The following is a 26,196-nucleotide window of genomic DNA, read 5'->3' on the forward strand; positions in this document are numbered from 1 at the left end:
GATCAATCTACCTGCTTTAAATATCAGCAGCAGTAGAAAAACAACTGCTTTTACATACAAGCAGCAGCGAGACCTACCGCAACCACCAAGAGCCCACAGACCCGATCCTGCCAGGAGTGTGAACTCCTCCCCCTGCAGTCCATTGGAGAGATCAATCTGCCTGCTTTTAAATATCAGCAGCAGTGGAGATCAACTGCTTTTACACCTAAGCAGCAACGAGACCAGCCACAACCACCGAGAGCACACAGACCCGATCCTACCAAGAGTGTGAACTCTTCCCCCATGCAATCCGCTAAGAAGATCGACTGTCGGCTCCGGGCGGCTTTCCCGCAGAGGAGAGAATCCTGCATTCACCGTGGGCCTCATCTGGGGCAGCCTCCTTGGAGCGGCTGGGGCACGGGCAGTGTGTCTGGGAGGGAATGCATGGATGGGAGAACATCGCAGGGGAGGAGACATAGGCATCCTGGGACTGTCTGCCAAGTCTCTTCCCTGAAGAAGCCCTTTCTGGAAACGTCAATCGCTCCTCCTAAACTTACTTGCTCCACTTCATCACTGACGCTGAAACCGTGGATTGAAGACAAAGTTTTATTTTATTTTTCTTTCCAGCTTATGATTTATCTTTAATCTTATCTATTGTTTTGCCTTTTGTCTTTGTTTTGTTCTATTTCTATCATTTAAATTTCTCCAGAATTCTACTGTTCAACGGCTCCCCCTTCTGCTTCTATTCCTTTCTCTCCTCTCTTCTACCTTCCAAAGTATTTAGATCAATGCTGTCTTGTTAAAATGTTTATTTTATTTTTATTTTTCCTCTAACTCTACTTTTCACTTCTCTATTACCCTCCAGGTACTTTAGTTAGATTGTGAGCCTTCGGGACAGTAAGGGAATTTTTCAAGTACCTTTCTTATTTCTAATCTTAATGTATATTTTCTGTAAACCGCTTAGAACCTAACGGATGTAGCGGTATATAAGAAATAAATTACATTACATTACATTACATTACATTACCATTGCCCGATACAGCGGCAGGATAACTTCTTTCGTTCTGGTTTTAATACCTTTCTTGATTATACCTAGCATTCTATTTGCTCTCTTAGCGGCAGCTGCGCACTGTGCTGTCGGCTTCATTGTCATGTCTACCATCACCCCCAAGTCCCTTTCTTGGGCACTCTCATTCAAAAACTTCCCTCCCATCGCATAATTATACCTCGAGTTTTTGCTTCCCACATGCAATACTTTACACTTCCCAACATTGAATTTCATCTGCCATCTCTCTGCCCATTCTCCTAGTTTGTCCAAGTCTCTTTGCAATTCTTCGCAGTCCTCCTTTGTCCGAGCTCTACTGAATAGTTTGGTGTCGTCCGCAAACTTTATTATCTCACACTTCGTCCCTGTTTCTAGATCATTTATGAATATGTTAAAAAGCAGGTCTCCCTCCTTTTTTGGATAGTCATTTGATTTCTTATTTACCTTAAAGAAATCTTCACTCTTCTCAACAAAATTTTTTGACTGTTCCTTCTTTTAGGCAAATATTTTGGGATATTAATAGGGAATCTTGCTTTTCGGTAATGGCTCCTACTTTGTGGAATTCTCTTGCATTATACTTAAGGTCTGACAAATAATTTTAAACATTTTAAGTCACAATTAAAGGCCTATTTTACAATGGCATTTGAGACAACCTTCTTTAAAATTCTATTTTACTTTGGTTAAGAGAAGGATTTTATTTATTTTCCCTTACCTTTTGTTATTTTCCTTCCTTTTTTTAACCTATAATATAAATATTTTTCTTTTCCCTTTTTTTCCCCATTTGTGTTTTTATTTTGTTCGTGTTCATTGATTTTATAAATGTCTCCCTTGCTTTTATTATTGTAAACCACTGTGATTTAACTTTTTGTGTTAATACTTGGCAATATATCAGATAAAGTAAACTGCAACTGAGAATTACCAGTCTGCTTGTCCTTGGAGGAAGTGAAGTTACTTACCTATTTGCTGGTGTAAAATGACAGCAGGCTGAATATTCTGTCATACCCTCCCACCTCTCCTTGAAATTATATTCTGCAAAGATATGTTATAGGACTAAGGGACATACAGCTCATGTGTTGTGCTGGAAGGCTCCTGTGCATGTGTGATATAGCATTGCTAGCTAGTTAGCTGAAATCTGGTCTCTGTTGGATGACATCGCCTAGCTGTGAGAATATTCGTCCTGCTGTCCTCGGAGTACATCTGCTATCGGTACAAGTAACTTTGCTTTACATCTGAATGTGGGACTCCCTTATCTTACATCTGAATGATGTCTCCTGATGGAACCACAGTGCATATTAGAGCTGCCTGATCCATGATTTTTAATTGATTTTGGTTTTTTTATTTTTAAAACCTCACCAATTCAGGCCTGCTCTTGGGAGTCCTTCCTTCTGATGTAACTTTGTTGTTTAATGAAACAGGAAGTTACATCAGAAGAAAGGACTCTGGCAGAGGGAAAGCCCAAGAGCAGGCCCATGAGGAGCAGTGGTGAAGGCTGACAAGGTACAGTCGGTGGAAAAATTAATCATGAAATTTTCCGTTCTTTCTTAAGAAATATTCACATATCGATATCAGATCTTTTTTTATTTATCTCTGGAAAAGAAAGTGATTAAATTGCAGGTAAACAACAAAAATTTTTGTTGATTTACTCATGAAACAAAAGATATCCACAAAAATGTGTATTCTAACTAAGGAATACATCAGGACACCCTATACCCTAATAGTTAGTGTTCCATCCTTTGGCTAAAATAACTGCAGTGAGACACTTCTTGTAGCCATCTATCAGTCTCTAACATCGGTCTGAGGAAAGTTTGGCCCACTCCTCAATGCAGAATTCTTTCAGCTGTGAGATGTTTGAGGGGTTTCTTGCATGTACAGCCCGTTTCAAATCACCCCACAGCAAGGTGGAAAGATCGTGGACCTCCTCAAGAGAATATTGACACCAATTAAGTCTCCCTCTCGGGCACCTTCTGAGCTCTCCTTCAGAGTTTGGGGGAGCATGTAGAAAATGGTCCTACTGTGCTCAAAGAAGTAGGTTCACTTCCTTCTCCCATCTAAAGCAGCATTCCCAGCCCTAGCACTCCCAGAAACTCTAGCATGCTTGCTCCAGGAGAGCATAGCCACAGTTAATAATACCTATCTTGTATGACCTTCCAGTAGGAGGGAGGCTAAATTTCTTCAAAGGAAGGAGTCTCATGTAACCTCAGACTGTAGGTTCTTGAAATATTTCTGTAGATTACACACTTCATAGCCAAAAGAAACTTCCAAATTGCGCACCAAGTGCATCTTTCATCAAATCTTAGTACCAGGAATGCTTTCAGGGGAGCTCTACTCCCTTCTGAAAGACAATTTGATTAAACTTATTCTACTAAGGGAAGGTGGGAGGGGATTGTTTCCCCACCATTTTGGGCATGAGGAAATACTTGGATTTTGTCCAATCTTACACCCAAGGGACCTTAAAAAATATCTTGCCAAAGTTCAGGTTGATTTCCCTAAACACGCATCTATTTGAAATGTAGACCAGCCTTTTGCTGACCTACATTTCAGGCGCCTATTGTCGCCCTAGGGAGATGCCTAGGGCCATCTATGGCCACTTCCAAGCGAAGCCACGCCTATCCTTGGGTGAGCTTAGGTGGCCCTATGTGCATCCCTAGACATGCAAAAATACCTACAATGTAGGCTGACTGCCTTGGAGTGTTTAAAAAAAAAAAAAAAGGTACATCCCAATTGGCTGGTTAGACAGCAGCAGGTTTCTGTGTTTAAATTCATTTCGAACCATTGATGTATTTCTAGTTAGTGAAATAACTGTTTTCTTCTATATTTGCTAATCTATAAAGGTTTTCCTCTTGTTTTACAAATTTCACTGGTTGTGATGGTAGATTCATTCTTTTATTGAACACATATCTGAGTTTGTTTAGAAACACATTCTGGTATTTACTTTTATAGTTCAGCACTTTTTGTCTATTGGATCTTAGGCAGTTAGGTATACCTTAAGACCTAAGATTTGTACTAATATCGTGGGGCATGTAACTGTTAAATATCAAAAATTAACCATGCATAAAAAGAAGTACAATACTTATGCTCAATATAAATTAAACAGTCATCAAAAAACAGTGATTCACTTATCCCCTAATTTATCTTACAATCCTTATTAGTGTACTGTATATTTTTTTTAAACTTTTATTCAGGATCTTAAGCGGCACCACTTAGAGCTCAAATATCCTCATTGCTCTAAGATTTATATGTCAACTCGTCATCAGGTCCCACTTTTTAATCTTATATATCTTGTTTAAAACTTTTAACTTTTATGTGCTTTAAACTTGTTTAGATTATTTAAGCATTATACTTAGTTTAAGATAGTGTAGTCTCTAGCTAGGAATTTTACTGCCAATATGTTTCGTCTCTCAACTTTGTCAAGGCTCAACCCCTAACTATTCCACCGCCAGCAACTGTGACCACTTAGTCTTCAGATATTTGAGCTCTAAGTGGTAACGCTGAGGATCCTGAATAAAAGTTAAAAAATATACAGTACACTAATAAGGGTTGTAAGATAAAACAGGGGATAAGTGAACCACTGTTTTTTGTTGACTGTTTCAAGAAGATTTACACCCTTTGAAAGATATCTATAGTGCAGATTCATTGATCAATATAAATTAAATGCACATTGCACTTATAAAATACAAGTCAAATAATGGCAATACCCAGCAATTTTACTTCATTTTGTTTCCTTCTACTTCAACCTAAGGCCCGCGGGGTGTTAAAAATTGACCCGCCAGACATTTTAGATTTTATAGTAAATCTGGCCCGCCGGCACGAACCATTACCGCTGTTGCTGCTCTTCACTCACGTCTTCCTTCACCTGTCGTCCTCTTCAAAACAGCCTGCTGATCGCCGGCCAGCTGTAGTGAAGCTCGCAGGCCACTGTCCACCTCAGTAGCACGTTCCCTCTGATGCAATCCCTACAGCCCTGAAGCCCTTTAAATCTCTATGGGCTTCGGGGCCGTTACCGTGCAGCAGCTGCTAACGCAGCTTTGTAAAACAGGCCCAAAGTGCACCATATCGACATGTAATAAAGATCTACATTAGCTATTAAAGTACATACAAAGGAAATAGTACTCACTGCATTTAGCTTTCAACGCATCTCAAAAAATGGCGCTGGTAACAGACCAACGTCAGAGCTGACTTGCACACAGCTAAGTGCATTTTCCTATTTTGCTGATCATTCAGTTAATGATTGCTTAAAATTATATAAAATAAGAAAAATATTTTAAATTTAAAAATAAGTTTATGTTCGATCAGCTTGAGAGGTTTTTCTGGACTTATGAAAGATAACCTGTTCCTGCGTGTGCTATTCGTGAATTCATATTCTTCAATAGCGCAGGCATCTGAGGTCCTTTTCCTCTCTTTTTCACATTAGTTGTGTTTTGTATTTTGTTTATAACAATTGAAGTTCTTTGCCATTAACAATTAATATTAGCAGCTACATTTTGAGCCAGCTGAAGGGTGCCTGTGGAATCTATCAGCTTCATTAATGGAATTACAGTAATCAAAAACAGGAAGGATCATTGCCTGCACTAAAGTATGAAAACTAGGCAATGTTTTTCTGACATTTCGCCAGTCAGTTTTGGGTTTGGGAGCAATCTATCAGCTTAGATTTCCTTGTAAATGTTGTATTACTTATCAGGCAAACAAATATATCTTCTATGAACCAGAATAGAGAATGACACGGTGGTTGTTACCCGTGGCTAGCCGCGAGTAACCCACCAAAATGGGTAAAGAAAAAATAGTAGTTGCTGCGGGGATAGGGACAAGGCCATTCACCACCCCGTGGAGCGGTGAATGGTCTTGTCTCCGCATTGAGGCAATCAAGGATCGCGCGGTCCAGCAGCCCCACCCGCCCGATCGCAGCATTCAGCCAGCTCCCTCCCTCCACCTCACCTTATATGCAGAGTTTGCCGGCTTTCTTTTTCACCCAGTGGCACGCTCTCAAAAAGCCGCGCACGCATGGCTGCTCAATTGTTCAATTTTCTTCTCTGCTGCAACTTCCTATTTCCGGTTGCGTCAGAGCAGAAGATTGAACAGGCACCTCCAGTGTGTGGCCCGACAGCGATAGTGTTTCCGTGTCTATCCTATTTGCTCGTCTTCTTTCCGTTGGGGAACAGAAGCGGTGTCTGTTGTGGGCGTTGGCGGTCACGCCTGGTCCTCCTGCTCTCTGACAGCTGAGTTAAAGTCTGCAACCGGGTTCCGCGTGGCGTCTGGGCTTGAGCCAGAATACGGAGACCTCGTGTAGCAGCGGCTGCCGGGGCTTGCGGATTTGACGGCAGGGTTCAGTGCGGCCCGATGTAGTGCAGGCGCGTCCTTCCACTTCCAGGCTTGTACCAAGGGGGGGCTTTCGCAATCTCTGCTGACTGCTCCAAGGGATCTGGCGTTTGCTATTTATGCGCTAATTAATATTTAATTGTAAATTTGGTGATTAATTTCTTTCTGTGGCATTTCTCAACAGGAAATGCTCACCTCTTTGAGGATACACCCAATAAAAAGTTTGAAGGTGGGCTGTGGGGGGGGGGGGGAGGATGGTATTAGTCAGCACTGCAGTGTCGTGACCTCACCTAGGAAGATATTTAGTGGCTCTCCTTCAGCTCACTGGATCCAAAGAAGTCTCTGACTTAAAAATTAGTGAATACCCATTATACTAGACAATACCTACTGACCCAACCCTACTCTTTTATTTAAGAAACAATGCTGGCTTTATGGTTGTCCTCCTTTTTTATTTTTTTAGCCTGCTGGAGAAAGCTTTCCAGGAAGCATTCAAAATAGATGCTGCCAGTCTAGGGACCTGCCCACATCTTTTATAATTGGCCTGGAAGGACATAATGCTTCTTTATAATGTTACAATGTGTAGGACATATCCTCTGTTACAATAGGATATGTTCGATATCTTTCTTGCTGACATAATCAGCTGTACTATTACTTTTGGGGAATGAGTGCCACTTCTCTTCTCTCAATTTCTTCTTCTGTATCCTTTCTTGATTCCATTAATTTGTGATCCTGGCAATCTTCTCTTGGTCTGGAAGAACTCCGTAAGCTTAATGCATCTCTCCTGTGATGATATGGGGGTTCTTGCTTCCACTTTCCCCTACTTTAGAAAGTACAAACTATGGTTCTTAAAGTTTCTGAGATCCTTTGGCCAGCATCCAACGTTAGCTATGAGTTTGCTTTCTTCAGCCTTATGCCTAGCCAGGTCCTTCAAGACAAAGTTAGACAAGTTCCTGCTAAACTAGAACACGCAGGTAAGGCTAGTCTCAGTTAGGGCACTGGCCTTTGACCTAAGGGCCGCCGCGTGAGCGGACTGCTGGGCATGATGGACCACTGGTCTGACCTAGCAGCGGCAATTCTTATGAGCAGCCGCGCAAAAAAGAAAGCCGGCAAACTCGGCATCTAAGGTGAGGTGGAGGAAGGGAGCCGATGGAACACTGCAATCGGGCGGGAAGGGGCTGCTAGTCCGCGCGTGTTCCCGGCTCACACTAGGAAGGAAGGAGTGAAAGGGAAAGAGATTCTGGGCCAAGGGGATGAAGAGGGAGAGAAAGAAACCCACAACAGGAAAGTTAGGGGAGGACAGGCAAGTGAGCCAGATTCTGGAAGCAAGGGGGGGGGGAAGAAAGAGGGAAAGAAGCTAGATGGGGTTGAAGAGAAGAGACACATTGGTGTGGAAGAGGAAGATAGGGGAAATCTGGACACAGGAAGGTAACAGAAAGAGGGGAAATTATGTGCATGGGGCATAGGGACAGAGACATAAAGGGGATATGCCATGGGGATGGTATATGGACATGGGGGGGGGGCAATGCCAGATACATAGGGGAGATATTGGAAATGGGGAAAATAGGAACACAGAAGCAAGATGGTTTGTGGGACAGGGACCGAGCTCGCAGGCTCCAGCGGCTTGCACAAATTACATTGTAACGTGCCACGAAAATAAGAGGGAGGGAGGGAGGTAGATAGGCCACGCAAGAGGAGCTGAAGGATGGTAGAAAGGAACAGATGGTAAAGGAGGGAGGGAAGGGTGGTGGTGGAAAGGAATAGAACAGACATTGAAGGAGGGTGGAGAGGAACAGACCCTGAAGGGAAATGTGGAAGATAGAGTGGGGAGAAGATGCTGGAAGGGAAGAAGACAGATGCCAGACTATGGGGGAGTGGAGGGAAGAAGATGGGTGCTAGACCAATGGGGGGGGGTTAGTGTGAAGGGAGAGGCACAGTAACAGCAAATGGAAGACACAGAGAGAAGACACACAGTGGATGGAAGGAATTGAATGAGACGATGAGGAAAGCGGAAACCAGACAACAAAGGTAGAAAAAACAAATTCTATTTATTTTCTTTTTTTTTTCTTCTTTAGGATAAAGTAGTATATTAGTTGTGTTGATAAAAATTTATAAACAAAGCCCTGCCAGCTGAACATCTTTTTCTCTAGTTCAGCAGCCAGAACTTTGATTTATAAGGAAGGAATAAGCTAAATAATGCAGTACTAAGGCTTATATGGATGCTGCGAGGATGATGTCAGGGCGGTGAATGGGATGGCAGTGACAGGGATGGCGGTGACAGGGCGATGAAGGGGACAGTGGACCGGGGACGGGGCAGTGACGGGGACAGATTATTTCCACTTGTCATTCTCTAAACCAGAGCAATTGCAATTTTTTTTGGAAGGAAAGGCTGCCATTAAAGCTCCAGACCCCTCCGTAATTTCTACTAATTAGGCCTAAATGTAAATAACCAAAAGAACCCTGTACTTATGAAGGACATATGTTAATATGACCATGACTGATTTCTTAAAGTCAACTCCCCTTGACTGGGTATGGCTTCATCTCTCCCAAATGTGGACTTTGATCATGGTATTAGTAATAGGAGTGCTTTACTCATCTTCTTGTGTTTTGATAATAATTTCTTAAATGTATATTTAATTTCCTTTATCAAAGTGCTTTTGTTCTTTGATGTGAAAATGAATAAAAAATAATCAGGCAATGTCAAAGGTTTCAGCCTATAGAACTTTAAAATGTGGTAACAGTTATAGTTCACTTGGTGAATTCATGGTAAGCCGGAAATCCTATTCCAGTGCAATATGTGAGACATTCTATACATGTCCCCATGGCTGGGTGCCATCTGCAGAAGGAATCCACTCTGGATTTTGTTTCTATGCCTCTTGTACTTCACTGGGCTCCTTAGCTTCAACAACAGTTTTTCCCTTCTGCACGCATGCCAGCACGAATTTTTGTTCTGCTCTCCATTTTATTATTCGGTGGCTTTTTTTGTCCCTTTTTGTGGGGGTTTCTTGTGCTTGAAGTTATTCTTCAAAAATGGAAAAAGGGGGCTAATATCTCAACCTGATTTGAAATGTTGAGTGACTAAAGAGCATATATCAACAATGAGAAAGTCACTCTGTATGCCCTAACAGCAAACAAGATATCTTTTACTGTAATTGAAACTTATGCTCAGAGACATGAAGGCGAATATGCCGCCTCACCACCCAATCATTGCATTGTTCAATACAGTGTCAAAATTATGGTATCACTATTGGATTTGTAAATGCCGAACTGGCTATGGCTTTATCATCTTATGTTAATGATTTGTAGAGGTAGGACTTAGCTTTAAAAATTCCCTGGTTCCCGACGTACCACATTTCTTTACTGCTTCAGGGAACCGATGTGCCACTAATACTCCCCCCAAAATATGGGCAATGACGCCTCATGTAATACCAAAGGATTGATAATGACCGCTAAGACTTACTCCCTCTTACAAATCCAACGGAGGGAGTAAGTCTTAACGGTCATTATCGATCCTTTGGTATTTCATGAAACATAGAAACAGTTTGATGGCAGAAAAGGGCCATCCTTCAGATGGTTCCTTCTTGCTTGCCGAACATAATTTTGTTTTTTTTGGTCAGTCCAGATGTGCTTGCCTGATTTTCAGCTGACGGGTTCTCAATTACAGAGTTCTTCTGCGTTACTTGGAAGTCACTGTTTGGTCTCTGACCATTTTTTTGTGCTGACTCATTCCGTTCAGTGGGACACTCGCTCTTCCAAGGCCATGATTTCAAGATGGCTCCTTAGGGCCATTTCATCAGCTCACATTCTTGTGGGGACTCAGTCTTCTATTTCAGTCAAGGCACATTTTGCCAGCTGTGTGGTCACTTTGTGGACCGCTGCTAGAGCTGTGTCTCTTGTAGAGATTTGCAGGCCGGCAACGTGGTCTTCTATTCATATGTTTGCCAAGTTCTACGGAGTGGATGTTGTTGCAAGACAGGACTCCACCTTTGGGTCCTCGATCTTCCAAGTCATCATAGCAAGCCCACCCTAATTTTGTGGGGGACTCCATTTGTACATCCCTACTATCTAGAATGTCTCACCTATTGCAGTGGAAAAAGAGATTGTGTACTTATCCTGGAACGCTCTCTTCTAGTAGATAGGTGAGACATTCTAGACACCCGCCCAGCTTATTGTTTTCAATCTGTTGATACTTCTCCAGGCTGTTTCTTGGATGCCTGTCAGCTCTTGTGGGCTGCAAAGAATTTGTATATATGTTCCATTTATTGGGGAGTGGTTTATCAGCTTCTTTGAGGCCGGTGTTGGCATTTCACTTTACTGTTGGTTGAATTCTTGAGCACAACAGTTGGATTGAGCCTGTTACAGGGGCCTCTACTTCACGTATATTTGGTGCTACATGTTGCTTTGGTACTAACTGGAGAAGGTGTTAAACTGATCAGTGAAGTACTATATAGGCAGAGTGAAATTTCTGGAGTGAATTCTTTCTGCAATCATGCAACTAAAGGGTAATAACCCTACTGTCTAGAATGTGTCACCTATCTACTGGAAAAGAGCTTACTAGGGTAAGTACCTAATATCTTTTTCTGATGTGGCATTTGGCTCTTGTCTACAGTGTTTGCATATGCCAAGGCGAGGAAGGCTTTCCAACATTGGTGCACTCAGGACTCGGTGGACCCTTATTTGGCTTTTATCTTGGTGATTCTTGCCTTTCTTCTGGCTGGTCTTGATATAGGCCTCACTGTAGCATCTGTTCTGGTCCAGGTAGCCAGGCTCTTTTGTTTTTATAGCCTGAGATCATAGTTCCTCTTTGTCATCTCATCCTGATGTTGCCAGATTTTGGATGGGGGCTCTTCACTTCGAACCGCTGGTTAAGCCGCCATTCCTGGGACATCAACCTGATGCTGTCTAGTCTCACCATGGCACCCTTTGAGCCCCTTCAGGTTGCTTCCCTCTTGGACTTGAAAGCTTGCTCTTTCTGGTCACTCTTGCATCTGTGCAGCATGTGTTGGAATGCCAGACTCTTTCTTCTAGGGAACTGTTCCTCCGCATCTTGGAGACTCGGAGTTCCCTACATATGGTTCTTTTCTTTCTTCCGGAGGTGATTTCAACTTTCCATGTTAATCAGGAAGTGCATTTGCCTGTTTTTCAGCCTTCTGGCTTCAGGATACAAGATTCCTGTTGAAGAAACTTCATGTGCTTAGAGTGCTTCGCTGTCTGGATGTCACTAATGAATTTCATCTCTGAATATCTTGTGCTGACTCATTCTGTTAAGCGGGACGCTCCCACTTCCAAGGGCCATGATTTCCAGATGGATCTGTAGGAACATTTCATCAGCCTATATTATTTCTGTCAAGGCACATTCTACCAGGAGTGTGGCTTCTTTGTGGACTGAAGCTAGAGCTGTCTCCTTTGATGTGATCTGCAGGGTGACAACATAGTCCTTTACACATGTTTGCCAAGTTTTACAGAGTGGATATAACGGTGAGACTTGGGTCCTCGGTCTTAAGGGCCAGTGCTGCAAGCCTGCCATAGCTTTTTGTGAACTGCTTTTGTATGTCCCACTTGTCTAAAATACTACTACTACTACTACTATTAATTATTTCTATAGTGCTACCAGATGCATGCAGCGCTGTACAGAGTCACAAAAAGTAGGAAAACAGTCCTTGCTCGAAAGAGCTTACAATCTAAACAGGCAAGACAGACAAACAGGATATCATGGATACAGTTAAGGGGAATGATTAATCAGCTGGCTGAGTTGGAGGGCAGAGGAGTAGTGTTAAGGATTGAAAGCTATATCAAAAAGGTGGGTTTTCAGTCTGCTTTTAAACAAGGGAAAGAGCTTAATGGACAAATTTGGGTAATTTATTCCAGACATAGGGAGCAGCTAGATGAAAGGAATGAAGTCTGGAATTGGCAGTGGAGGAGAAGGGTAACATTAAGAGTGACTTATCTGAGAAATGGAGTTCTCTGAGGTGTATAAGGAGACAGAAGCAAGGAGGGATATTGAGGGGCAGCAGAATGAACACACTTGTATTGCACTGGAAAAAGAAATTATGTACTTACCCTAGTAAGCTCTTTTCTAGTAGATATGTGAGACATTCTATACTCTTGCCCTGTCCTTCTTGTGTCTGCCTACTTTCTCAGTCTTTCTGCTTCTCCAAGTTGTTTCTTGGATTCCTGTCAGCCCTTGGGGGCTGGGAAGAATTCTGTATATATGTTACATTACATTACATTAGGGATTTCTATTCCGCCATTACCTTGCAGTTCAAGGCGGATTACAAAAGAATTATCCAAGATGTATGACAACAAGAACTTACAAAAATAAAAAATTGGTCATTTTCAAAGAGAGTAAGAAACGGAGACAGCCCATCATACCTGAACAATCGCCTCATCCAAGCACCCAGTACCAGACACAGAAAAACGCACTCCCCATTCATACCCCCCCCAATCAAAGAAGTAAAAAGAACAAAACTACACGACGGCCTCCTAGCCACTCAAGCCGCAAGACTGGACAACCAGATCTCCAACCTTCTGATGACCACCCCAGACTATAAGACATTCAGAAAAGAAATAAAAACCACACTTTTCAAAAAATTCCTGAAACAGCAATAACAACACGACCTCTAAATGCCCTTAAGATCTACAACTTACCTCTCTAGATAATCATTGTAATTCTGTCCTTTTTAAATTAACCTTTTGTAATCCGCCTTGAACCGCAAGGTAATGGCGGAATAGAAACCCCTAATGTAATGTAATGTAATGTAAGGTTAATTGTTTGGGGTAGTTGGCTTTAGTGAGAGGTGGAATTTGAAACTTGCGGTATTATTTCTTTTTTCAGAGTATGGTCTTTATTTCTTTTCTAAAAGTCTTGTAGTCAAGGGATGCCGTCAGTAGATTGGCGATTTGGTTGTCTAGTTTGGCTGCTTGAGTGGCCAGGAGGCCATCATATAGTTTTTTCCGTTTGACCTCCTTAATTGGAGGGTATGAGAATGGGGTGTGAGTTTTCCTATGTCTGGTTGCGGTGTTGTGGATGAGGCGGTTTTCAGGTAGTTTGGACTGTCTCCGTATAAAGTCTTAAATAGTAGACAGTAGAATTTAAATTGTATTCTTGCTGGGATCGGAAGCCAATGCGATTGGAGGTATGCTTCTGTAATGTGGTCATGTTTCTTTAATGAGTAGATGAGTCTTAGTGCTGTGTTTTGGATAGCTTGTAGTTGTTTTGTTATGGTTGTAGGGCATGGGAGGTAGAGGATATTACAGTAGTCAAGTAGGCCTAGTATTAAGGACTGAACTATGAGCTGGAATTGTGTTTTCTCAAAGAATTTCCAAACTTGTCTTAAGTTTCTCATGACTAAAAATGACTTTTGTATGTTACTTTTTTTTCTTTTTTCTAATTCCACTATCCTGGAATTTTTCAAGACCTGACACTACCAGATCCGCCCACATACTCAAACTATCTTTCCCCTCGTTAAAAGGTGTCAGGTATGCAGGTAAATTAGGGAAATCCCTTTTCTTCAAATTCACTGAGCTTTGGAATAACTTCCCTGCCCCGCTGCAGAACCTAGGCTCATTCCAATTATTCCGAAAGCATCTGAAAACCTGGCTTTTTTCCAAAACGTAAAGCTATCTATTTAAAATGTAAAGCTAGCTATCCTCTTCATAACTTATTATTTCTTATGTCCTTCCCTCATTTATTGAATTATCTGTAAACCGTGTCGAGCTCTATCTTTATGGAGATGATGCGGTATACAAACTTAAGGTTTTAGTTTAGTTTCTAAGCTCCTTTGTGGTCTTTTTTGGTTGTTTGTAGTTGATGTTCTAGTGTTCCTTCTTGAGCAGAACGGTTGTTTTTGAGCTTGCTTGCCTACGGTGTTTCTACTTCACATTTATTTGGTGGCTTTTGGTGCTTGGGTACTAACTGTAGTAGAGCTAAGGAGCCCAGTGAAGTACAGCAGAGGCACAGAGAAAAAAATCTAGAGTGGATTCGTTCTGCAGATAATACGCAGCCATGGGGACACAACCTACTAGTCTAGAATGTTTCATCTATCTACTGGAAAAGAGCTTACCAGCGGTGGTTCGATGCTGGCGTCGGATGATCTCCTGTAGCCTGCCCTCTCTCATCGGCAGACTTGCACTCCTGCAGCTGCATTGTTGGACACATCGAAGGAAAAGTGAACTTCACTTCAGGGGTCTGCTGTCGGTGGCGCCTGGCCTTAACCTGTCCGGTGACTGGTGTCAATGGTGGTTTTCATTGGCGTGGTTCTTGGTTCTTCTTTGGTGGCGAGGAGTTGACCTGGTTCTGCAGATTTAACTTACTATCAAGTTGTTTTATTTTAGTTTTAATTTTTTATCTTCTTTCATTATTCCTATTTTCTCTTTCTTTGAATTTTGATCTTAGAAATGTATTACACACTTATTTTAATCAGATACTTTAGCTAGATTGTGAGTCTTCAAAACAGATAGGGTAGTTTTTTCTGAAGTACCTAATTTCATTTTAGTTTGATACATTGTAAACCACTTAGGTCAGTAAAATGCAGGAGTGGTATATCAAATGTTAAATAAACATAAGTACATAATTTATTTTTCAACACAAAGATAGCACACTAGCAGATTCTGTCAAAGGTGGCTTAAACATGTCTCAATTGTGCTTGCTTTCTTCCTGAAGCCTTAAACTAGCAAGGTTGAAAAGGCTTTACTACATCAAGATTATAGCTACGTTGCCAGACAATATGATATCCTTTGATCTTGATAAGCTAGAAATTCCAGTTAAGAGAACCTTGGCTAATGTATTGCAAAGCATCAGATTAGAGCTATGGCTATATCTTATCACCCACCTCCATGGAAGCAATAAGAATTGTACAGTTTTAATATTGTTGTCTTATTAATTTATAGTTCATATGATACATTGTGTAGGCTGAAGCAGAAGAGTAGCTTCCAGTCATAGGATCCTTGGAGCCATGATGTACAAAGCAAAGTATTAATGCTGTTTCTCTAATACAGGGTCAGTCTCCCTCAATTCGTCAGCTGATCATGCATGCTATGGCAGAGTGGTATATGAGAGGAGAACAATATGACCAGGCAAAGCTATCACGCATTCTTGATGTTGCTCAAGACTTGAAGGTAATCTTTATGCAGACACCTGCTATGGTACTTCACTGTTCTCCTGTATGACTTAAGGTCTGGAGTGAGGGTGGGGGGTGCAGTTTCTACTCTAATATGAAAACTATGAAGATAATGCACAGTCTTGATGCTAGTCTAATATATTACATATCAATATCATGCTGAGAAATGAAGCAGCATTCATAAGCTGTAGATTTTACTTGAAGCTAACTTTGGTTGAATTAAGTAAACTATCACTGAAACAGAACTTGTACTTTAAAAAAAAAAAAAATTAATTTTTTTTTTTTGGGGGGGGAAGGGAGCAGGGCATGAGTGCGTATTTTCAGTAATATCCAGCTTTTTGGATTTTTGGAAGTTTTTTGCCTAGTGATTTAAAATCTATCATTTTTTTAAAATTTTTTTAGATAAGGTGGTTCCGGGGGCATTGAAAGAGAAAAGTTAATTTCAGGCAGAGGGGAAGAAACATTTAATTTTACTAGGAGTGGTTGTTTTTGGTTGTTTTTTTTTTAGGCTTTGTCAATGCTGCTAAATGGTACTCCGTTTGCCTTTGTTATTGATCTTGCTGCACTTGCCTCTCGAAGGGAATACCTCAAACTTGACAAATGGCTCACAGATAAAATTCGAGAGCATGGGGTAACACATTTTCATTACTTATTTTTTTATTTTTTTTTTTGCTTTTGCTGAAGTTACAGCTTTGAAGCAGTTGAATTTTAGCATGTGGCATTAAATTGCATCAAACTGGTGTGTAGCAGTGTCATCAATAGATATGTCTTGACAATGCAACCTTGTGAACTTGGCAAAGTTTAAACTGATTTTTGCATTTGCCAGTGAGATTTTTTTTTCCTTTTTGCAGGAACCATTTATTCAAGCATGCATGACCTTCTTAAAAAGGCGTTGCCCTTCCATATTGGGTGGTCTGGCTCAAGATAAAGACCAGCCTAAGAGTGCCCAGCTTCCTCCAGAAACCCTAGCAACAATGTTGGCTTGCTTACAAGCTTGTGCAGGGTAAGATTCCTTGCATGGAGTGTCAAGATATGGATACCAAGAATGCTATATTAAAAAGTTTCTACAGTATTTGGATAACAAAAAGCATTGTGTTGTCACAATTGTTGACCCAAAAGCATTCCAAAAATCTAGTCGTGTTCTCAACTCAGTCCTCAGGACACTTAGCCAATTGTGTTCAGGTTTTCAGGATACTCAAAATATGTGTGAGAAGCCTGCACGCTAAAAATATGACTGGCTAAAAATATGACTGTGTTATAAGGACTGCGTTGTGAATCCTTAACCTAGCAGGGTTGTAGCTAGGCTCTGTTCTATTAAAAACTTAGGGCTCCTTTTATCAAGGTGCACTACAAGGGTTGTTAGCGCATCGGACATTTCATCACGCGCTAACCCCCGCGGCAAGCCAAAATACTAACGCCTCGTCAATGGAGACGTTGGCGACTAGCACGGCAAGCGGTTTAACGCGTGGTATTCCGCGCGTTATACCCCTACCGCGCCTTGATAAAAGAACACCTTAGTGCTTGTGTGCTCATCAACATTCTATTTTGAGTTTATTTTTTATACAATAAAGATGTACTTGTCTGTTCATACTTCTTCACATTTTTTTGAAGTTCTGCATAATAAGAATATAGATCTCGTGTTGTGTTTTTAATGTGGATAATCTTTCCAACCCTTTTTTCTGTCATGCACGCAGACTTGGATTGTAGTACTGTGGGAATTGTCCCCCCCCCCCCCCAATTTTTTTAATATAACTTCACCAGCCCAAATATGTATATAAAATGACATTATCTATCAAGGTGTGCTATATTAAATTGAGCCAGATACAAGGATGGAACAGCTGACCCAGATCTTGGAACCAGTGTAAAGTTGAGTTTGTGTGGCCCTTCCTATATACAGTGTCATTTCTCAAGGGTTCTATAGGGTATTCAGATGTTTTTCATTGTCTTCTACAGTATTTTACTTGACTTTGTCTCTACCATAACTAAGTGAACACTAATTACCTTGCCCTGTTCAACTTATGTGAAGAGTTGTGAACTTCAGGCCATAACAGATATCTTATACATTTGGAGGAATGCAAGCACTATGGGGATATGTGTCTGAGACAAAGTAACAGTTAATCATCTAAGAACATAAGAACATAAGCAGTCCTCTGCTGGATCAGACCATAGGTCCATCGTGCCCAGCAGTCCGCTCACGCAGCAGCCCATCAGGTCCAGGACCTGTATAGTGATCCTCTATCTATACCCCTCTATCCCCTTTTCCTTTAGGAAGTTATCTAATCCCTTCTTGAACCCCAATACTGTACTCTGTCCTATGACACCCTCTGGAAGCGCATTCCAGGTGTCCATCACTCTTTGGGTGAAGAAGAACTTCTAGCATTGGTTATTAATCTGTCCCCTCTTAATTTTTCCAAATGCCTTCTCGTTCTTGTATTTATCGAAAGTTTGAAGAATCTGTCCCTCTCCACTTTCTCTATGCCCTTCATGATCTTGTAAGCCTCTATCATGTCCCCTCTATGTCTCCGCTTCTCTAGGGAAAAGAGCCCCAGTTTCTCTAATCTTTCAGCATATGAAAGGTTTTCCATACCTTTTATCAATCGTGTCGCTCTTTTCTGAACCCTCTCGAGTATCGCCGTATCCTTCTTTAGGTACAGCGACCAATATTGGACGCAGTACTTCAGATGGGGGCACACCATCGCCCAATACAACAGCAGGATAACTTCTTTTGTTCTGGTTGTAATACCTTTCTTGATAGTACCTAGCATTCTATTCGCCTTTTTAGCGGCCGCTGCGCCCTGTGTCGACGGCTTCATTGCCTTGTCCACTATTACCCCCAAGTTCTTTTTCTGCAAGAGTGTTTTGCTAGTCTTGCAAAACTCGCAAATCGCGTTACTCGTAAACTGAGGTTTGACTGTATATATTTGTCAGCCAACCAAGGTCCTTCTCTGGACTTCTTTGTTCCATGAACACAGAAAAGTAGTATTTGTTTGGTAAATCTGCTTTTTCCTCATCACTTTCCACATAGCAGTTCTCCACATCTTTTAGTCTCACAATTTCATTTCTAGTCTTCCTCCTTTCTCTAATATACCTGGAAAAAGTCTCATCTCCTCTCTTTACCTCTAGCCATTTTTTCTTCTGCCTGCACTTTAAAAAAAAAAAAATTATTTATTTTATTTTAAAACATACATAAAAAGTACATTAGAAAATACAACAATTGGTACAATAAAACAGCACTTTTAACTAACAAATAGTAATAAAAATATATTTTCCCCACCTTCCTGCCCATCCTGGATGTGCATAAAAATCTATTAAAAATGGAAGGCTTGTACTAGTGATTGGTTGTTACAAAATTTGCTAATGGGCCCCAAATCTCATTAAAGTTTTTACAATGACCAGTTAGTTCCAAATTCATATGTTCATATCTGATAGAATAAGCATAGGGATTTCCACCAAAAGCTATTATTCAGTCTATCCCAATTCTTCCAATTTTTTGTGATCATCTGTATAGCAATCCCAGTCATAACAAGAAGTAATCTATTCTTAGCTGCAGAAATTGGAGACTTGGGTTGTAATATAGTTCTGAATAGAACAATATCACATTACATTGGAATGGAAGTATCCAGTATCTTATTAATTGTAATCCATATTGACTTCCAGAAGCTGAGTATTAAGGGGCAAAATAGTTCAACAGGTGATCAAGATGACAATACCAGCATCTATTAGATATTGAACTATCTAATTTTTGCAAATGAATAGGGGTCCAGAAAATCCTATATAACAGAAAAAAAACAGGTTTGTCTCATAGATGCTGACGCTATACATCTCATCCGCCAAGACCAAATCCGTGGCCATTGAGCAGCAGAAATCTGTTGCTTTTTCTCAATGCTCCAAATGTCCCTTGGGCTCGTTTTTGGTTTCTTATTCAAATATTCTGATATTAATTTATACCATTTGGCGGCCTGATGGCCTAGGAAATCTGTCTGGAAACATAGGCCCAATAAGCTATACTTACTATTTAAATTTTGACAGTCAGAGAACCCTTTCTGAATGGCATGCTTCAATTGCAACCACTTATATGCTTGAGACTTTGTAATACTGAATGATTGTTGCAGTTGTGAAAAATGAAGTAGTTTTCCATTTGATAATACATCATTCAATGTACGTATACCTGCCTGCAACCAATGTTTCCAGAGGATCTTAGATTCGCCAATTTGAATCTTGGAGTTTAACCATAAGGACTGACACATGAATTGTTGTACTGGTATAGATATTAAATTAATGAATTTTAATGTTTTCCACCTGGCACAAAGAATACTATTATCTCTGTAAATTCGGGGCAACTTGATACTCAAAATATGTCTTAATCGTAATGGGGACATAAGTTGCCATTCTAAAATAAGCCAGTCCGGAAGATGCTCCATGAGTTCAGGAAGGATCCAGTACATACCCTGCGCATAATGAAAGCTTGATGGTATCTATAGAAATTTGGAAAATTTACTCCCATCACCGAGTGTGGTTTTTGCAAAGATACTAAAGCTATTCTGGCAGTTTTATCCAGCCAAACAAATTTTGTAAGAATCCCATTTAATTTTTTATAAAAAGACCCTTAAAAATAATCTGGTAGCATACTCATTTGGTAACAAACTACATGTAAAATCATCATTTTAATTGTTTGGACTCTCCCCCACCAAGAAAGATGTAATGGGTTCCAATGCTCACACATTTCTTTGACTTTCAGCAATAAAGATTTTTCATTTACTGTCATCGTATCTTCCACTGTTCTTTGGATCATAATACCCAAATATTTTATACCTTCTTCCTTCCAAAGGAATGGGAAGGGATCAAATACAATGCACATTTAACGGAAGAACCTCAGATTTGCTCCAATTTATTTTTTAACCTGAAAATTTGCCAAATTGATCAATCAATTCTACTAAATGTGGGATGGTAGATTCAGGATTCTTCAAATGAAGCAAAATATCATCTGCATAAGCGGAGATCTTATATTTCTGACCTGCATAAGGAATCTCCTGTATCACCTTTGCCTGCTGAATGGCCAAAACAATAGCAAAACAATATCAAAAAGCAAAGGAGATAAAGGACATCCTTGTCTAACTCCCCTCTGCAGACAAAAACGCTTTGAAAAGGTATCGTTAATATATAATCTGGCAGAAGGGGAACTATACAAGGTTTGAATCATTTGAATAAACCCGGATCCTAAACCAAACCAATCCATTGCTTGATGGATGAAAGTCCATTCTACACAATCAAAGGCCTTCTCTGAATCCAGAGAAACAGAGAAGGCTGGATCGTCCATCTTCTTTGTTAAATTTAGCATATGAAATGCCAATCTGGTATTATTTGAAGAATATCTTTGAGCAACAAAACCTGTTTGGTGTATACCGATCATATAAGGGAGAGCCTTGGCTAGTCTTAGAGCCAATAACTTAGTCAGGAGTTTTCCATCTAAATTGATTAAAGAAATAGGCCTATAGTTTGAAACCAACATGGGATCTTTATCTGGCTTCGGCAAAACAATAGTTCACAATTCTGCCATAGTACCTACTATACAACCCTTAATCAGTTGTGATTGAAATAAATTTAAAAGATGAGGTGTTAATAAATTTTGAAAAGATTAAAAAAACTCCACTGTGAATCCATCACTACTCAGGGCGGATCTAACCCTGAGAGACTTCAGTGCTGCCTGGAGTTTTGCAGATGATATAGGCGCTTCAAGTTTTTCCTTTATATGCTCAGGAAAATTTAAAAATTACCTACCATCTTGATCTCTATATGAAGAAAGCTCAGAAGAATGTAAAGCCTTATAATAATCCAAAAATTGTTTTAAAACATTTCCAATATGGGTATGAATTTTAATTGTCATCATTAATAGCCCCAATCTTAACTTTCTTTTTTTTTTTTTTTTAAACTTTGAGATAATTAGCCAGAAATCTTCCTACTTTATTTGAATTACTATAATACAGAGCCTGTTGAGAAAACAAATTTTTCCTAGCCAATTGTGAGGAAACCTCATTATATTTATATTTAGCTTTCAACAGGGCATTCAGAGTAACTTTATCCCATTTTAATGCCAATTCTGACTCCAACATCATAACAGATTGCTCTGATTTGGAAAATTCTAATTTAAGTAATTTCCTAATATGTGCTTTATATGAAATTATGTGCCCCTCTCATTGCGGTTTTGAAAGCATCCCAAATAATTTCCAGAGGGATTTCCTCCGAGGAATTGAAATGAAAATATTCATTCATTTTAATTTTAATTTCCTCAAGGAGGTTTGAGTCTGCAAACAATGTATTATTGAATCTCCAAACAGGTCTGTTAGTATCTTCTTCAGCAAATCGATTTCTATCCAAATGCCAGCATGATCTGACAAAAGAATCGGATCTATGTTAGCCTTGGTAACGTGCGGAATTAATTGGTCTGAAACAAAAAAAAAATAAATTCTAGAAAATATGATATGTGAACTTGGGAACAAAAAGAGAATTCATGAGCATTAAAATGAAAAATCTGCTATATATCTTTCAATCCACATGAATCTCAAAAATTATCAAGACCTAATGATTTTAATGATCTAGACCAGTGTTCTTCAACCTTTTTACACCTATGGACCGGTGGAAAAAAAAAAATTATTTTGTGGACCGGCAAACTACTAGGACTGAAATTAAAAAACCCCGTTTCCGCCCCGTCTCCGCAAGCTCGGTCCTTGCAAACCATCTGATCCCATCCACACAAGCCTCAGTTATGATTTTATACTGAATGCATTTTATTAAAGTATAAAAAGAAACAATATTCTGTACAATTGTCATTTTATAAATACAAATAATACAGAGCAAGAATCAACAAAACCCCTGTCTCCCCTCCCCTTCACATATATCCCCTCTACTATCAAGAAAACTGAATAAGCCAAATTATTATAGAATGCTACACAGAAATATCAAGATAACAGAATACCGCAGTCACACATATCAGCAATAGGGTTAGGGGAGTGCAAATAGGGCAACTGCCCCCCTGGTCAGAGAGAGCCCTAAGCCATTGTTATGTCTAACACCAGCTCTAGCAGAATATATATTTCAAATCTGATATATTCTAATCACAAAATAGAAATAAAATTATTTGTTTCTACCTTTTGTTGTCTCTGGTTTCTGCTTTCATCGTCTTTTCACTCTCTTCCTTCCACATCTGCCCTCTCTGTTTCTTCAATCCAGCATCTGCCCCTTCCATCTACTGTCTGATCTCTCTCCCTTCCATAAGGTATTTGTCTTTCTATGCCCTTCTCCCCTTTCCATCTAGCCTATGCCCCTCTCTCCTTTTTACACGATTCATTCCAGCTTCACTGCTCTCTTCATTTTTATCTCTCCTACACCAGATCTAGCATCTTTGTCCCTTTCAATTTCTCTGCTGACCCACCTTCCCATCTCATTCCTGCCTCTCCCCTTCCCCTCCTCTAATCTCCCTGCCAGCTGTTTCCTTCCTTTTTTCTTTTCTCTTCCCTCCTCCCCCTGTACAGCAGTAACTCTCTTCCCTTTCCCTCCTCCCCTCCCAGCAGCATCTCTCCTTCTCCCTCCCTCCAGGTCCAGTAGCAGCTGTCCCTTTTTTCCCCTTGCCCAGCAGCTTCCCAGACTCCTTTCCCTCATCCCCTTCAGCAGCATCTCTCCTTATCCCAATCCAGGTCCAGTAGCAGCTGTCCCTTTTTCCCCTTGCCCAGCAGCTTCCCAGACTCCTTTCCCTCCTCCCCTCCCAGCAGCATCTCTCCTTCTCCCTCTCCAGATCCAGTAGCAGCTGTCCCTTTTTTTTTCACCATGCCCAGCAGCTTTCTCCCCTCCCAGCAACTCTCCTTACTTGCCATTGCTGCGATTCAGTAAGGCAGCCTCGGGTCCTTTGTTGGGTTGCACCGCTTCTGAGGAAAGCGGAAGTTGCATCATCAGAGGCGGCCCGACTCAGCAAAAGCTCCAAGGCTTCCTTCCTGAAACGCTGCACTTGTAAGTAAGTTGAGCTGCTGGGAGGGGAGAAAGCACACTGTCTGAGGCTCCCCATTATCTTTCCTGCCCTGCGCGAACTACAGCTCTTCGATCTTGCCGGTCCTGCGCAGACCGGCAGGAAATTGAAGATGTTGATCTCGCTGGTCCTGTGTGGACCGGCAAGAATTTTCTGCGGACCGGCACCAGTCCGCAGACCAGTGGTTGAAGAACTGTGATCTAGACGGGTGTATGTCCATTATAAGATCCATGACAGCATTAAAATCTCTAGCTACTATTAAATTAGATGTAACTAATGACAGAATTATTTGTTGGAGTTTTTTAAAGAAATCTGCCTGATTAATGTTAGGTATCTAACTATTAAAAAACGTCAAGAGTATCTTTTCCTGGAGTCATATTAATATGGAGCCATCTACCCAGTGGATCTGCCCAAAAATTATCAAATGTGGCATGAATATTCTTGTTGACCAGGATTACTACCCCTGCCTTTTTCCTAATTGCAGGAGCAAAGAAGCAGTGCTTTATCCATCCCCCTTCTAGGTTAGCAGATTCAATCGCAGACAGATGCTTTCCTGTAGAAAATAAATATCTGCATTTTGAATTCAAAGAATAAAGTTTTATCACCATTGTATTTATTTAAACAATATTAAAACATAAGCCACCAAATTCCTATTAATGGAATATAAAATTCAAAATTTCACACACATCCTAAACCCTTGTACACCTCATACCTTCCCATTCCCCACCGCCACCCCCTTCCATACCTCATGGTCATCTTAGATGCGTAAAGGCAGACCCACTATCCACCCCCCAGCAATTATTTTATCAATTATATGCGAGACAATATTTCATAAAGTAAAATACACCCTTTCCAATCGTAAATACAATAATAAAACCATCAAACCTCTCCAAATTTAACCAAAATTCAAAATAAAATATAAGAAAGAGAAAGAAAATTTTATATATAGATCAGCACTTATCTAAGTTCATACCATCATTATAATCTCATAAATAAATTTTAGGAAGACTGAATTATAATTTGCAAATTCATAAACATCAAATACCTGTTTACCCATCCCTAACCCAACAGAATCAAAACCTATATATAAAGTTAATATATGTATTCCAATCAATGCCCCCAAACCATTATATTTTATTCGTGATGCATGGAAAAATATTTTTATTAAGTAAAAGTATGCCCTTTCCAACATAGATTATCAAATTAAAAAATAAAATAAATCCTTTCCCATCAAAAATGTATGAATGGAACTACCCATTCTCTAAAATTTTAACCAAAATCAATTCAAAAATAAAAAGATAATACTTCATTAGCACTTACCTAATTTCATACATACAATAAATTCTCTTAAATACATTTTAAATAATCATACAACTATAATTAGCCAATACATAAAATATAAAATACATATTTACCCCAATAAATAATCAGAGATACTGCACTAATATCTCAAGGAGAAACTTAATTCATACCTCCTATTATATTATCCCTAATAATAATAACCATAAAACAGTTCAGAACGGTTTACAGGAGAAGAGACTGTACATTTACAGCGAAGATGCAATCAGATTAACCAGGGTAAAGTAACCAGTAACAGTAACTATTAAAATTAAAAAGTAAGATAGGTACTTAGAAATTCCCTAACTAATGGTTAAATCAGAAAAATAGCCACCCTCCTTAATTTCACTTTTACCTTAAAACAGTATAAATTCCATATCAATACCAAGAGGAACTATGTAATTAATTCATTTATCTAGCATACCCAATCCCTTATTATCCCTTTTAATTAACATCAATTAAACCAGGGGTGCCCACACTTTTGTGGCTTGCAAGCTACTTTTAAAATGGCCAAATCAAAATGATCTACCAACAATAAAATTTTTAAAAACACAAAGCACAGTGTATGCAGAGGAAATGTTAATTATCACTTGTATTCGGGGTTTTTTTCAGAGGTCAAGGCAGATGACTTTAAAATATGCAATGTCACCTCAGTAACAACTATACAAAAACAGACAAATATATCCCCTCCCCTTTTACTAAACCCCGATAGCGGTTTTTAAAGCAAGGAGCAACGCTGAATGCCCCTCGCAGCTCCCGACGGTCATAGGCTCCCTGAGCTAAAAACCATTGTTGCGGTTTAGTAAAAGGGGGCCATAGTGCAAAATATAGACAGCAGATATCAATTCTCAAAACGGACACATTTTGATCACTAAATTGAAAATAAAATCATTTTCCTACCCTTTTGTCTGGTGATCTCATGAGTCTCTGGTTGCACTTTTTTCTTCTGTAAATCCAATATTTCTTTCTTTGTGCCCATCCCCTTTTCTTTCTGTCTCTCTTTCTTTCTATCCCCCTGCCCGTCTTTCTTTCTCCCCCTGCCTGTCTTTCTTTCTGCCTTTCTCTCTCCCCCTGCCCCCCTCAAGCCACCATGCCAATTTCTCCCAGCTTCCCCGAGCCAGGCCTGGTGCTTACAAACTCCGGGCCCATAAGCCTTCACCTCCGACATCAATTCTAACATCGGAGAGAAAATTTCAGACCAGTCAGACAGCGATTGGCTGGCCCAGAACTTCCTCTCTATTAGAGGTAAAGTCTTGTGTGTCCGGCGCTTTTATGCACCTGGCCTGGCTCGAGGAGACAGGATGAAAAAGATCGCAAACGCAACGCGATCTACTGGTTAATCGCGATCGACCATTTGGGCACCACTGAATTAGACTATAAATTATCTT

General features: G+C 40.2%; 1 protein-coding gene across 13 annotated transcripts in view; it reads left to right on the forward strand.

Moving 5' to 3' along the window:
* Positions 1–26,196, forward strand: part of CNOT1 (CCR4-NOT transcription complex subunit 1) — a 1,050,915-nt gene that overhangs the window by 346,384 nt on the left and 678,335 nt on the right. For 12 of the 13 annotated variants that reach the window (XM_033940586.1, XM_033940591.1, XM_033940590.1 and 9 more), the window contains 3 exons: positions 15,332–15,451; positions 15,962–16,084; positions 16,305–16,456. In XM_033940586.1, coding sequence (XP_033796477.1) covers positions 15,332–15,451; positions 15,962–16,084; positions 16,305–16,456 — 395 coding nt within the window. The remainder of the gene's footprint in view (positions 1–15,331; positions 15,452–15,961; positions 16,085–16,304; positions 16,457–26,196) is intronic. The other variant, XM_033940598.1, reaches the window with a different exon arrangement.

Source organism: Geotrypetes seraphini, chromosome 4 (genome assembly GCF_902459505.1).
Source record: "Geotrypetes seraphini chromosome 4, aGeoSer1.1, whole genome shotgun sequence".
In the NCBI taxonomy this organism is placed as follows: domain Eukaryota; kingdom Metazoa; phylum Chordata; class Amphibia; order Gymnophiona; family Dermophiidae; genus Geotrypetes; species Geotrypetes seraphini.